Below are 13390 nucleotides of genomic sequence, written 5' to 3'. Positions count from 1 at the left end.
GACAGACATGCCCAAATGTAAACACGCCGAACATATAAACTTAACAAAGGTAAAACATACACCACATAAGGTAATGGGGTGCAGAAAACATGCTTCTTTCAAGTTTGTAAGATTGTATATTTGCTCTTTTTTTTTTAGAGAAACCTAACAAACTTTGTTTATTTTGTCAGCTTGATGATTTCTGTTTTGTCTGCCACAGTAGGTTGGGGGAGACCCCACGATCCGGTTTGAGCGAGCGTGTCATGCTCTCATTACCTTTCTCAATCTTTAAGTGTAGTCATATGAATTAATTGAATCATCGCCAGTCGACTGTCATTAGCATACAGGACCAATCTAAGTACTCTGATAAGTAGTGGAGCTGGTCTATGAGGTTGCAGGTTACAGTAATGTAAATCATTTAAATTATTGACCTCTTGTATGACATAAATGTAGAATTCTGGGGGAAGGGGCGTGCTGAAGGTGCTGAACAGTGTTTTTTTTTTTTTGCCTGTAGGGATTCATGTCCTAAACACGAGGGGGTGTAATTTTCGTAGAGATATTAATTTCAGGAAGTGAAATACCCATGCTACTTCACATTATACGATAAAATACCCACTAGTCGCGCGTACATGTGAAAGCATTCAGTATTGTGCTTAACTCCCCAGGTACGCTTTAGTTTAAAAAATAAGCTGAGGCTCTTGCTGCATACGATGTGTCCGACATGGCGTGATAAAAGATCGATTACAAAACCAATTCGAGGGGCAATGTTGACAATTCGTCTTGCTTAGTGTTGTTTGCTGTCTTTTGAACAATAGCTATAGGCCGTCTTAGTCTGCACATCGCCCCTTATTTATGCCGAACGTATTCACGATGGAGGAAGTGTTTACACGTATAGGAAATGCATGGGTAGGGTCTGCATGGGTTTAATAGTGAGATTTACACACACCCCGCGTAATTCACCACAAGTGAAATTATGTATATATATCCCAAAAAAGTTCCTGGTTGTGAATTCATCGATACCTAATCTATAGGAATATAACACTCAATTCTGGAGTTTAGGGCCCCTTTAAGCACCCGAGTATGTGAAAATAAGATAAATATTCTCTTAGAAGAGCCAATTTTCCTTGATCCCAAATCTATTGTCATCTTCATCAGTCCCATAGCTTTTATTTTCAGCCTTAGGGGTATAGCACAACATCAGCTGCCTGACTCAACAGGCCCCTAGGCGCGCCTAGGCGGTGCCCCTCTCCTCTCCCAAAATTGAACTTGTTGAAGTTCAGGGTAGAATAAACAAAAAATATGTAAAAATGAGCTTACGTTTATCTGCTCGTTTTCCTATCAAAACTACCTTTGTTTGACCCCCAGTGGAGGTCACCATACTGCAACCGACACCCGGAAGTAGCAGGCACGGGATCCAAGTGCGAAATTCTACCCAATCAAACAACCATCGTAACTCAAGTTACACAGCCTCACTGAAACTTACGTATTCGTCTACCATCTATCACAGTTTCCGACTCGCTGATGTGCACAGAACAATTTCTATGGCTCTTTCAAGAACTGCGACGCACTAATCTGTGCCCGACCTTGGGGTCGCACATAAATACTGTTATGCGATCTTTGACAAACTTGACCTTGGATTTATTTTCTTTCATACAATAAAACTACTTGTAGTCAAGATATAAAACTGTACCAAGTATTAGAACGGAAATGGTTCCTGGGAGCTGACCAACTTTCCATTTCGGCGCCTACCGCAGGTGTAATGGCCCCGTCCCCAAAGCCTATTTGAGGGGACGCTACCTGTTCTCATTATCATCTGAACAAATTCAAAATTCTTGTTGACTTTTTTTCCACAAGGAGCTTGCCAGACTATTGTTTTTACTCTCCAAGCAATTTCCCTACTACTACTATATCTCCGCGACTCAACATCTGCTTGGAGAGCACATTTTTATAACGTTCTGAGTGATTTGGGTTGGGGGTTACATGTACATGTAGTCTTTTTTAGGGCGGAAAAGTGGAGGGGGCCCCCGGGTGTCCAGCGGGTTTTGGACCACACTAAGTCCAATACCGTGGTCTTGGCGGCCGTTGCCATAGTAACGGCGGGTCTGACGGTAAATTTTACAGGGCAAGTCAGCTGACGTCAATTCCAAATATATCAGTCGAATTCGTTGTTGCTGCCCATCCATGACGAATTCACGCTGTGGTTAAAATGGCACCAAATGTGACAAACGCTTTGGCGTGTGCATAGTCCATTATCACCTAATTAAACCACTTACGTCAAGTACGTGCGAATTGTCCAGGATTGACCTCATAGACGGTTGGCCCAGTGATACCTGGTTATCATACCAAATGATACCAAAAAGGTTGAAAAAGAATTTGAAGAAGAATCAACCCCCTTGGGAAAAAAATAAAGAGATACAGCTTTGTTTTCCCCGACGTTTCGGTGAAAGTTTGTCTCTTTGTAATCGGTATGGTTGGTAGCGACCTTCATCTTGAAGGCGTCCCTTACTACAAGTTAGTTTGCAATAGCTGCTGATGTTTGAATTGTACATCGGACCCAAAAGAGACACGAAAGTCTGCTAACATCCATTGGCATAATACCGGTCGGTTTACTGCAATTTCTCAAGCAATGCTAATTTGGCAAATGATCAACGCATCATTTTCTCCAGTTACATGTTGCTGTTACAGCTTACCTTTGCCACTTCTTCTGTGTAAATTATTTTGTCTCTCTGGTCCTGCTAAAAACATAATATCGTAATTGGAACACACCGCGGAATTGCACGGAGAACGGGCGTGTGGTTGGAAGGGGGTGCACTATACCGGCCGAACGAAACACGGCACAATTAACTGCCGCTATGTACCTTTATACATCCTCTGTTGTTCCTTTCTTTCCTGTTAGTAGTTGCACAAAACAAAAATCTGCATGAGCATACAAAAAGTCATGAGAAAATGGGCGTATACTGACAAGAATTTTCATTTAATTTTGGTCCGTCACAACCGCTATGACGTAAAACTTTACTGCTGGCCGTAGCATTAAAAATGGCGGCGTACGTTCAAGGTAGCAGAACACAGTATTAGTGGGCGAACCCCGGGGTGTATGACGCGGGTACATAACATAGTACGGATAAACTTGTTGAAGGAGAGGTAAAAAGCCTTATTTGAGGGGCAGCCAGATATAACCTGTGCTACGTGGTCACGGAAGGTGTCGACTCTGAGACTGCATGGTTTGGATTGTGAAAGTTTTCTATTTTGTGTATAAATGCGCTCCATTACGCAACTGCCTTTCTAGCGTGAGCCGGCTGCAGTTCTGTGACCTCCGCAGAGGGGCATTTCAAAGAGGGCGTGAGAAGACGATACGCCGACAGTATTTTTTTGTTTTTTAATATATTGTGGCTTGTACCTTCAACTCAAACATATCCGATTTTGGTATTCCAAAAGTGCACCCTACTATATTTTTCATTGCGTCGAAGCTAGTCACCTTGAGGCCCTTAACTATAGAAATCCCCATAGGCCGAAAACTGTGTTCTGCTACCTTCAACCGCAACGGGTATTGGCCCAAAACTGACAAAAGCGTTATATTTGGGCAAAGTTGCTTGGTATGTCAGGTCCTGGCGTAGACTCCCTTGAAATAAGCCTGTTTGTTCTACCGTCAGACGGCCGTTGCCATGGCAACGGCCACTTTGGGCCTTTCCCTATGCTTTAACTATGGGACTTAGTGTGAAAGCGCCTTTGGCCCGAAACCCGCACCCCCCCCCCCTTTTCTGCGGCAACTAACCTTGAATCTGACCCTAAATCACTCCTAAAGTAACAACAGGCACAGATTGTCTCCGTTTTAATGAAAAGAGCAGCCAGAATAGTGAATTTGATCAGATAATGAGACCACTAAATGGCCCGTTCTATAAGCCCTGTACGGGGCCTACCTAGTGGCAGGTGCCAAAGTATAAAGTTGCCGAAATCTCAGCAACCGCTTGAAAGTGGGGAAAGTTGATTGGTAGAAGTTTACATCTTTACTAGTTTTGTTGTCTGAACGAAAAAAAAATCCAAGGTCAAGTTCTTTCAAGGTAGCAGAACACAGTATTAGTGGGCGAACCCCGGGGTGTATGACGCGGGTACATAACATAGTACGGATAAACTTGTTGAAGGAGAGGTAAAAAGCCTTATTTGAGGGGCAGCCAGATATAACCTGTGCTACGTGGTCACGGAAGGTGTCGACTCTGAGACTGCATGGTTTGGATTGTGAAAGTTTTCTATTTTGTGTATAAATGCGCTCCATTACGCAACTGCCTTTCTAGCGTGAGCCGGCTGCAGTTCTGTGACCTCCGCAGAGGGGCATTTCAAAGAGGGCGTGAGAAGACGATACGCCGACAGTATTTTTTTGTTTTTTAATATATTGTGGCTTGTACCTTCAACTCAAACATATCCGATTTTGGTATTCCAAAAGTGCACCCTACTATATTTTTCATTGCGTCGAAGCTAGTCACCTTGAGGCCCTTAACTATAGAAATCCCCATAGGCCGAAAACTGTGTTCTGCTACCTTCAATTTGACCCATTCAGCCGTAGATCCGGGCGATAATGCAACGGTTCCTCACACTTTTACACGAGTTGTAGGTCACCAAAAGAAATTCAAGATTGCTGTTGAATCATGCTCACCTTGTGCCGTGAGCACATGTGATTATTATCTACAAATCTGGCGATGAACGTGACAGTGTGTTTGTCCCACGACGAGCTCGCCTGCCCCGAAAATGACCTGAAAACTTTTGGCCTTGTTGTCTTCGAATGCATTGTTATCGATGCTTTGTAAATTATGTATTGGACACCTAGATGTCTGAAGTGTGCATACCTCAGAAATAACTATTGTTGCATGTGTAGATCTCTTTAAGTTCCACTATTTTTAATCGACCGGTATAAGGCTTATGACCGGTATTGTGCCAATGCATGTTACATTTGCTTGTCCTTTTTTGTTACATAATGACCCCTGTCCACGCCCACATATGGTGCGGTCCCCAGGCAATCTAACCATCAGGCACCAGCCCCCCTGAGATGAAGGTGATTATAGAACTTCTGGGGTCATTAACTTACTGCGGCCGCCCGCCTCTTTCTAAGAACAGAACAGGGGTAGTGTGACGTACCTCTACCACGTGGGTCGGAAAATGGTTCTACTCGGCCAGCTGACTCCTCTAGCGTTGACTCTATTTGTCAAATTTCTACAATTAGACCACCGAACCACGGAGCCTGGTAGAGGCTAAGTGTGACGGGCACATATCTCTGTATCTTGGAAACTACAAGAAAAATACAGCTAAAACATTACGATATGGTACAGGGCCAGGTTGACCCTGTTACAACTTTACTCAATGCGATTCTCACTAACGGTCACCGAGGGCGAAGCGTCGATAAAATCATATCCAGGGACATCCATATATGTCTGTTTATATGTACTGTAAATACACTGTAGTTGTAAAGGAGCTTACGTTAGTCGCTGCGCTTTTGTTGTGTCAATAAAGATTTCTGTATGACAAAACTGTGGGTGTATGTAAAAAGAGTATCTTTATTCATTGACAAAACCAGCGATTGGAAGCTTTGGAATATATCAGTACTCGACCAACTAGCCTAATTAAATCTCGCTTATACTATACCAACATCCGCCGGGGCCAGTTGCAGCCCCGGACAGCAGAGTTTGTGTTACACAGACTATTGACCAACCGAAGGAAAATAAACACTGGAGAACAAATACACGGAGACAGTCTGCACTTGCCCCGGATCAAGTTTAAGGAACGTGAGTTAGAGACTCATGTAAAACCATCTTTTGCTTGCGCGCTGAGCTTATTCTCTAAATTCCCCATTCTATACCCCTGTGGCACTGTCACATTGTCAACGGTCGTACTTCATGATGCTGAAAGCTCGGTTGATTTCAAGATCGACAGAGAGCCGCACGTATTTTTCAAATGAAACCCGTCCCTGTCACAGTGAGTTGGACTTACTCTCCAAGTAGAGGTTAGGCTCCGGCTGTTTTTTAAACGTTTTTTTAGTCGTTTTTATCGGGCTTTCTATTTTGTCATTTTTTTTCGCTGTGTCCGGCTTGACACAGCAAGATATAATACAAAATAGAAAGCCAGATAAAACAATTTAAAAAAAACGTTAAAAAACAGCCTGAGCCTAAATCTGCTTGGAGAGTAAGTTGGACTCAATCGATTGCCTATTAGAATATATCTATGATCATAATAAACATCCTATGACCTCGTGCATGCGGACAAGCTACAAGAAAATACCATTTAGCGCACACAGATTCGTCGTCCGATCGTTTTTCGCCCGATGTGACAAGGGTATAACAGAAGAACAGGAAATGACTCTCAGGATAAAACTCAGTAAAATTGAAATAGCTAAGAAAGGACGGATGAGTCAAGATAACAATTTTTCTTTGAAAATCCACTTTGAATTAAAGATCATAAGATAGACCTACACGTACCCGCCTCCTGGCGAAATTTAGATCTGTAGCCAATTTGTTTTCAGAAAACAGACATACATTCGCACCAATCAAAACAACGCTTGCAATCGTTTACTTTGCTGTAGACAAAATCACCAGGTGTATTTTGCCAGCCAGTAGGTACCCATTATGAGTAATGAGGCTGATTAACGTGGTCGAGGCACCTCCTCGAGCACGGGACCCCCGTTTTACGTCCCTCCCGGAAGACGAAAGCAACAACTTTTTATGAAGAACTTTCGTTTTGGTCAATTACGTTTACTTCAAGACAGGCACAGATGCCATTCTTTGTCTGTCGCATATATCTATATAGACAGAAAGAACAGATTCATTAATTTTGTCTACAGATCGGCTAGATTAGCCTGGATGCCAGATGGTATCCATGGCCTACACCATTTAACTTTTTAGACCTCGCTGGGGGTCTGAAATCCATAGCGAAGATTACCCGCTGTGATCGGCCAGTGTTCGTCCGTGGTAACGATTTCCAAGAAGCTTACAGAATTACTCTCCATGCAGAGGTTAGTGGGGAAGATTGTGGTTTTTCTATCATAGCCCCCGTTTCAGTCTGCACTCTGCGACAGAAAACGAAAGATATGGTAGAAATGTCACAATCTTTTCCACTAACCTCTGCATGGAGAGTACTATGACTGCTATGGAATCTCAAAATTTCAAATACCAGAAATGCGAAATGATAATGCAAATGTCTTGAAAGTGGTTGTACATGTCAACTACAAGAACATGTTTTGTTCTTGAGAATATTTTCAATTTAGGGACCAAAGTGTTCATTAGTGGACCATTAAGAGGATTAGGATGTTTTTCTTTATTGGATTATCAAAGGAGTTGATTTTATACTAATGTTCAGTGATGTTCAAACATTGAAATGCTTACCACGACAATTGTGATAATATTCAACTAATTTCTCCCATTTTGAAAATTGACTCTTCCCCCCTCCCCTCGCAACAATCTTGCTGGTTCAGCGATGGCCGCGGGAATGTATGCCATGGATCATTATCTACATCTGATCCAGCCTTGGGACAGGAAGAAAGAAATCTGATCACTGGATTTATCACCAAACCATATGTCTGACCCTGCATTCGGACGCGCTGCGCAGATGTAAAAATCATCAGATTTCTCTCGGTGTTAAGTCCTTTTCTAACGTTTTGTAACGTCTCGTGACGAAGGATAAGACTAAATCTACCCTGGATATTAGAGTACATGTACTACTCTCCAAGCAGAGGTTAGGCTTTGGCTGTTTTTTCAACGTTTTTTTAACCTCTGTTCGGAGAGTATACATGTACAACTTAGCCGGCCAAGGGAATTATACCGCCTACGCTACTGCGCGGCGGCGTACCTCCCCAAGCCGGCTAATTCGATTTACGGGGCATGTTGCTGCTACTGGGCTAGGGAAAGAGTCGTAGCCGAGAGCGCTGTTCTCTGGTTACCAGAGTGAGACTAATCGTGAATACGTAAAACGCCAAGGAGCCGGATGTTTGCTTCATATTTGGGGTTAGCTGATTTAAGGTGATAGCTGTCAGCAACACAGAAGAAAGATTTGAAGCAAAAAGAATAGATGATAAATGTGAGATGTCATGAGTGGGCCTAAACAAGATAAGACGGTGGCGAAAACTACAGATTAAACACAATCCACTTACCCCATTCCTTGGTTTTGGTGGCGTTCCCCCGAGGACGGGAATGTGTACATGGATTATCCCGCCATTTCCAACTTGGGTATCGACGTTAATCTAAAAAAAAACAACGAAAAAAGTGGTTGGTTCACCGTTCAATTCATGTCTACAATTCGTGGTTTCAGGACGTTTAACGTTAGATAACGATCAAATCAAGTCTACCAAGGCTATTCATTTGTGCGAGACATCTAGTTCGAAACTCACAAATCTACAAGTATAGTAACACGGACAAGTTTTGAGGTATACAATAGTGGAACGCACTAGACTTTATCTATGTATATATGCGTATGTAAGTCTGATTTGTATTTCAGTGGATGCTATTGTATTTGTTTATGTATTTGTGTATACTGTGTGTCTTTTTATTTGTATAAACCCTAACCTGGAATCCAGTGTCGTTGTGGCACGGCCTACCGTAGTAAGTGTAGGCTAACGTTGTACGGGCCAGTGCAGCTCTCAGCCGGGGTGAAAATCCTACCGCCTGTGGCCTATTACCCCGGCGGCTGAGAGATGCACTGGCCCCGTACAAAGCATACACTAACTACGGTAGGCCACGATACTGAATTCCAGGCTATGTGAACCCCGGAAGATTAGCTCAATCTGAGCTAAAGGGTATCTCAATAAACTCAAACTGAATTAGTTCAAATACATATCGAGAAATAACCGTACATTTTCCTTATCGCCACATTGAAGGTCGTTCTTACAAATTCTCTAAATTATGGATGGGGCCTACGTAGCCTGCATGCCAGACAGCCCAAATCCTCGGATCTAGGGCTAACATAGAGTTTGACTATGATACGATAGATGTTACTGAGATCCGACTGGAGTCTGGAATCCAGGCTGGGGCCTACGTGAAAACAGGTTTGCAAGAAGTATCGCGCAGGACTTTTTTATTTGTACAGGGACATAATATTCAAATAAAGAAGTATGAAAACCTACCTTCTGGCCATTCTTGAAAAGTAGAAATGTCGACTCCGGTATTCCAGTGAACGCCGATACTTCTTCAAAAAGTTTACGTACAGATGCGTCTTTTCCGGCGATTTCTAAGTCAAAGCGAGGTCCATTCGGTGGTACGATGTTGAACAGAATCGTTCCATTGGGAGACTGCACGGTGCTAATCTCACGACTCAAGAAGAAAAGCAAATGTATGGCTAAAAGGGTTACCATACATACGAACGGATAGAATAGCTCAAACATCATTTCCAGCTCTGTCACTACGACTTGCCATCTGAAAAACACATCCTATCCTTATCAGAAACACTTGTATACTGAGGTCACTTGACCCGGGTGGTCTGATGAGCCAGCCCTTGTCAGAGCTGAATTTGATTTATGGATCACGGTAACAACATTTTACACCAGAAACACTTTTACAAGTGAGACTACGTCATTACATGTCAATCGTTTACTAGTTCGAGATACATCAAATGATTACGACATTTGAGAATAGCCGCTTGAGGAATCTGGTGTAATGACAAGTGTTAAGGAAATATCATTCAACACACTGTGTACGTGACTTCTTCAGGAGCGGGAACGAGTGTGGCCAGTGTTTGACCTGGGAGGAAAATCTCATTCAACACAACCTAATAAGTTTGTTCCCACACAGTTGATGATTCTTATAAAATTCATTCCTTTCAAAGATCATTTAATGAATGAATTAGCATCAATGGAATTTACTGGTCGTTTCTTGTTACAGATGTCAAAATGTGTGCCTCCCATGTCCTGTGACAGGTTGATATATTGTAGAGGAGGGGCGTCATTTCGCAGGCCGGACACTGGTTTTCATGCTGTCTGTTCTGAATCAGTTGCCCCGCTATAACTGCTGTGTGGTCACATTCCTGCTTTCTTGACAGTATTTCGTATCCTTCGAGGCGCTTGTGATCTAGTTGTTGCTATAAGAACTTAGCTACGAACGGAAATCTAACATGCTCGACTCAGCGCCCATCATCGAGCTGAAAACGGCCAAGTGGTGGTTCCAGCTTGCGAACGGCGGCAAGGTTGTGCTGGTGGATGGCGATTTTAAAGATTTGGGGACCGTCGCGGATGTTGTTTCGCACGGCCATTTTGGCTTTATGAAGGTAAGTGTGAACAATTAGTCTACTGATAGTTTTTTTTAACGAATCTATCATTTCGCACGCAACGTTCTAGATGGGCATACCTGTCTGTGTGTTATGTTGGAAGGGGCGCGAAAATGACTTTTTTTCAGCGAGAGAACGCAAAATCTGAATATTAAACCCTGACTTCATCATCATATCTGACCTTTTCTGTGTTTCTGTAGTCGCTCTCTACATATATTGCTCCACGTATTATTTTTCTGTTTATACGTGAACCTACCCTGGTTATCACAGTACAGCGTTTTCCGCCCAAGGGAGTTATGTCGCATACCCTAGTTACTACCTTGTCTTGTGTGACTATGTCAGATTGTTTCTAGCGTCTACTCAGGCCAGCCTCTCGACTACAAGGTCAATATGCCCCCATTAGAATAAGTCAATGAGTAGGACCCTGAGTCAGTCGGCCTCAGCTCATTGGTAATTTTTGTGGGTATGTTGGCCCTGGAGCCGAGGAGTTTGCCCGTGTAGGCCCGGGGAACAGTCCTACTGTTGTGTATCTGTAAGTCAAGCTCCAGCACTGGTCACTTAAGTTAACGAATGTTATGAGAAAGTGTCAAATCAAAAGTAAAAGGTATGCACGTATCTTTCCGAGGTCATAATCATTACCTTCCCGAGGAGCTTAGATAAACACTAGTGAGAGGAGTCGTGCAGGGTGATAATTTGCAACTTCCACCCAGCATGAGTCCGCTACGGAGTGCTTAGGTCCTCCGGAAAACCTACCGTGCTGCGGAGCAAATTCTCAGCCGGCCCTGGCTATAAGTCCGACTGAGGGTAGTCTAAAACTGAAGTGAATACTACTAGTCTGTAAACGTCTGGATTCTTGTGTGTTGTAAACTTCGTCGAAATTGTCTCTCCTTGTCAAATTAAAATGAGGGCTAGTTTTCACTAATTTGTTTGACATCCTGCTATACAGTATATGGGATCCGTGTCATATTGCTTGAACGTTATTTGCGATAGTCTGGGTGTCAGATAGCCTGGTATCCAAACCGCCGTGCTATACTCGCTAATCACTTCGGGCCGGCAACCGATTTGCCCCGCCGCTAAACACAACACGGGGGCCCTGATTATCTCTCGCACAGCGGGTATAGTTATCAGAAACTGGATGCCATTACCTCTGAGTGCAAATAGAGACTGGGGCTTGGACCTTCCCTGGCATAAGGATTATACATTACCGCGAAAGGGCTATAGTATAGAGCGAGGGGCTGGTATCCAGGCTAGGTGTCAGATTGTGACTTAGCGCAACCTGTGGTAAAAGTTGCTTAGAATTTGAGTTAGAACCTTATTTGTCCCAGAGCCGATATGCAGGCCTGTGTAGACTGTATGTAGACCATAAAAATGGTCTGGCATTCAGGATAATTTGTCCCAGATTTGAGGGAAGGTCCAACTTGTGACATGCTTGTTTAGAGCAAGCGTAAACAAAGAGCGATGATTTCCAGGTTAATGCACGTTTCTGGCTTTCGAAAAGCAAACAAAACAGTGGGGAAACGATTTACTTCTGACGATCTGAGATTTGATCCTAGCCTGGAGACCAAACCCCTGCCCGATCTCATAATGTCTTTCGTCCAACCAATGAGGTTGAAAAAAAAAGCTTTGGAGCAACACAATAGATATTTTTTTAGATCAGCCTGGGGTCTGTTCTCAAGGCGAGCTTGAAATAATACAGTACACTTGTTCGGTCGGTGCTGTGAAGTAGATTTCATTTGACTTTCTTAGGTTTCCCATCATGTCTTCAGGCAGACATAATATTAGATTTAAAAACATTTTATATCATGAATTTCGCCTTTTGTGGCGTCTCTTCCGTAACCCAGTTACCGGTCTTTCTTGGGTTAAACTTAACTTGCAGGTTGGTTTTCTCCACACTGAAAACTTCCACTTTGATTTATCCCTGCCTGGCCCTGCCCGCCTGCCTAAAACAATAATCTGTCCTTGTCGGGGTTGACCCAGTGGGGATAAAAGCGTAGGCATATGGCCGGAGAGCGCCCAGTCCGAACTCCCAACATTGGAAAAAACTTGGTCAATGACACTGGCTTAGTTTCCACATAGATATAGAAAGGCAAAACAAGAAATTCGGTTTTTATTCCACTGCTCGGTGTAACCGGGGCATCTTGAAGACATTGCGATTTTGTGCTTTTATTTCTGCTGGGATTGAGATGAGATTGAGGTGTATAAGTACTCTCTAAGCAGACGTTAGGCTCCAGCTGTTTTTTAAACGTTTTTTTTTATTCGTTTGTACCAGGCTTTCTATTTTGTATTTTATCTTGCTGTAAACCTTAGGTTTTGATACAGCAAGATGCAATACAAAATAGAAAGCCCGATATAAACGACTAAAAAAAACGTTACAAAAACAGCCGGTGCCTAACCTCTGCTTGGAGAGTAGTGTAAAAGGACCTTCGCCCGTGAGGACACTGAGAGGCGGGATAGGTATTAGGAGATCGGAGATGAGAGATGAGATCGGGTGTCAAATCTGGTAGCGGGGCATGTGGCGTACTCCAGGCTGGTTTGTATGTGCTCATCTGTCCATCACCCCAGGATGTAAGACCCTAACATTTCCCTGGGGGCATGTCGGCCCTTCACTTCAGCCAAGAAGTTTGCCTATGTTGGCACTGGAAACAATCAGGATAGTGTCTATCCCAGAGGCAGAGCTTTAAAATATGTTGGACATTTGATGTTCTAAAGGTTACTTCTTAGTGAAGTTTCTATCAATGAACTTCATCAATATAGTTTGTTGTTTGTTGCTTTGTTATAGCACTATTCGTTCAAAATAGACTGGCTTATTCTCTAAGCAGATGTTAGGCGTCGGGGCCAGTAGTGACCGGATTGGCCATTGCCCTCTCTTCTGCGACAAAACGAAACGCCTCAAGCCCTATAATTATCAAATGTAATTAATATGACACATACTAGTAACAGTGAGTGAGTAACAGCCAATCTGTAACGACGTGCGAACTAGCCTCTTACTTCCTTAGCAAGGGAGGCAGCCTCAAACGAAAGCAGAAGAAGAAAGGAGGCTTTTATTTTATGGGGAATGCTGGTGCGCGATGTCCAACTAATGCCGGGAGAGAATATTTCGGCCCGCCCGAACTCCTAGCCTAGAGTCCAGCCTTGTTAGCTTTGTTCCGCTCCCGAAGGTCGCTACTTGTTTTGGACC

At 43.3% G+C, this 13390-nt stretch overlaps 2 protein-coding genes across 2 annotated transcripts in view; one reads left to right on the top strand and one right to left on the bottom strand.

Moving 5' to 3' along the window:
• Positions 1–9728, bottom strand: part of LOC118415017 — an 18707-nt gene extending 8979 nt beyond the window's left edge. Inside the window, exons 1-2 of the mRNA XM_035819387.1 lie at positions 9077–9728; positions 8108–8197 (exon numbers count right to left, since the gene is read on the bottom strand). Of these exons, the coding sequence (XP_035675280.1) occupies positions 8108–8197; positions 9077–9337 (351 nt within the window). The 5' untranslated portion in view covers positions 9338–9728. The remainder of the gene's footprint in view (positions 1–8107; positions 8198–9076) is intronic.
• Positions 9729–9913: 185 nt separating this feature from the next.
• The window catches only part of LOC118412793, a 15455-nt gene continuing 11978 nt past the window's right edge, over positions 9914–13390 (top strand). Inside the window, exon 1 of the mRNA XM_035815814.1 lies at positions 9914–10212. Coding sequence (XP_035671707.1) covers positions 10060–10212 — 153 coding nt within the window. The 5' untranslated portion in view covers positions 9914–10059. The remainder of the gene's footprint in view (positions 10213–13390) is intronic.

This window comes from Branchiostoma floridae, chromosome 4 (genome assembly GCF_000003815.2).
Source record: "Branchiostoma floridae strain S238N-H82 chromosome 4, Bfl_VNyyK, whole genome shotgun sequence".
In the NCBI taxonomy this organism is placed as follows: domain Eukaryota; kingdom Metazoa; phylum Chordata; class Leptocardii; order Amphioxiformes; family Branchiostomatidae; genus Branchiostoma; species Branchiostoma floridae.
This window is presented reverse-complemented; position numbering and strand designations above follow the sequence as displayed.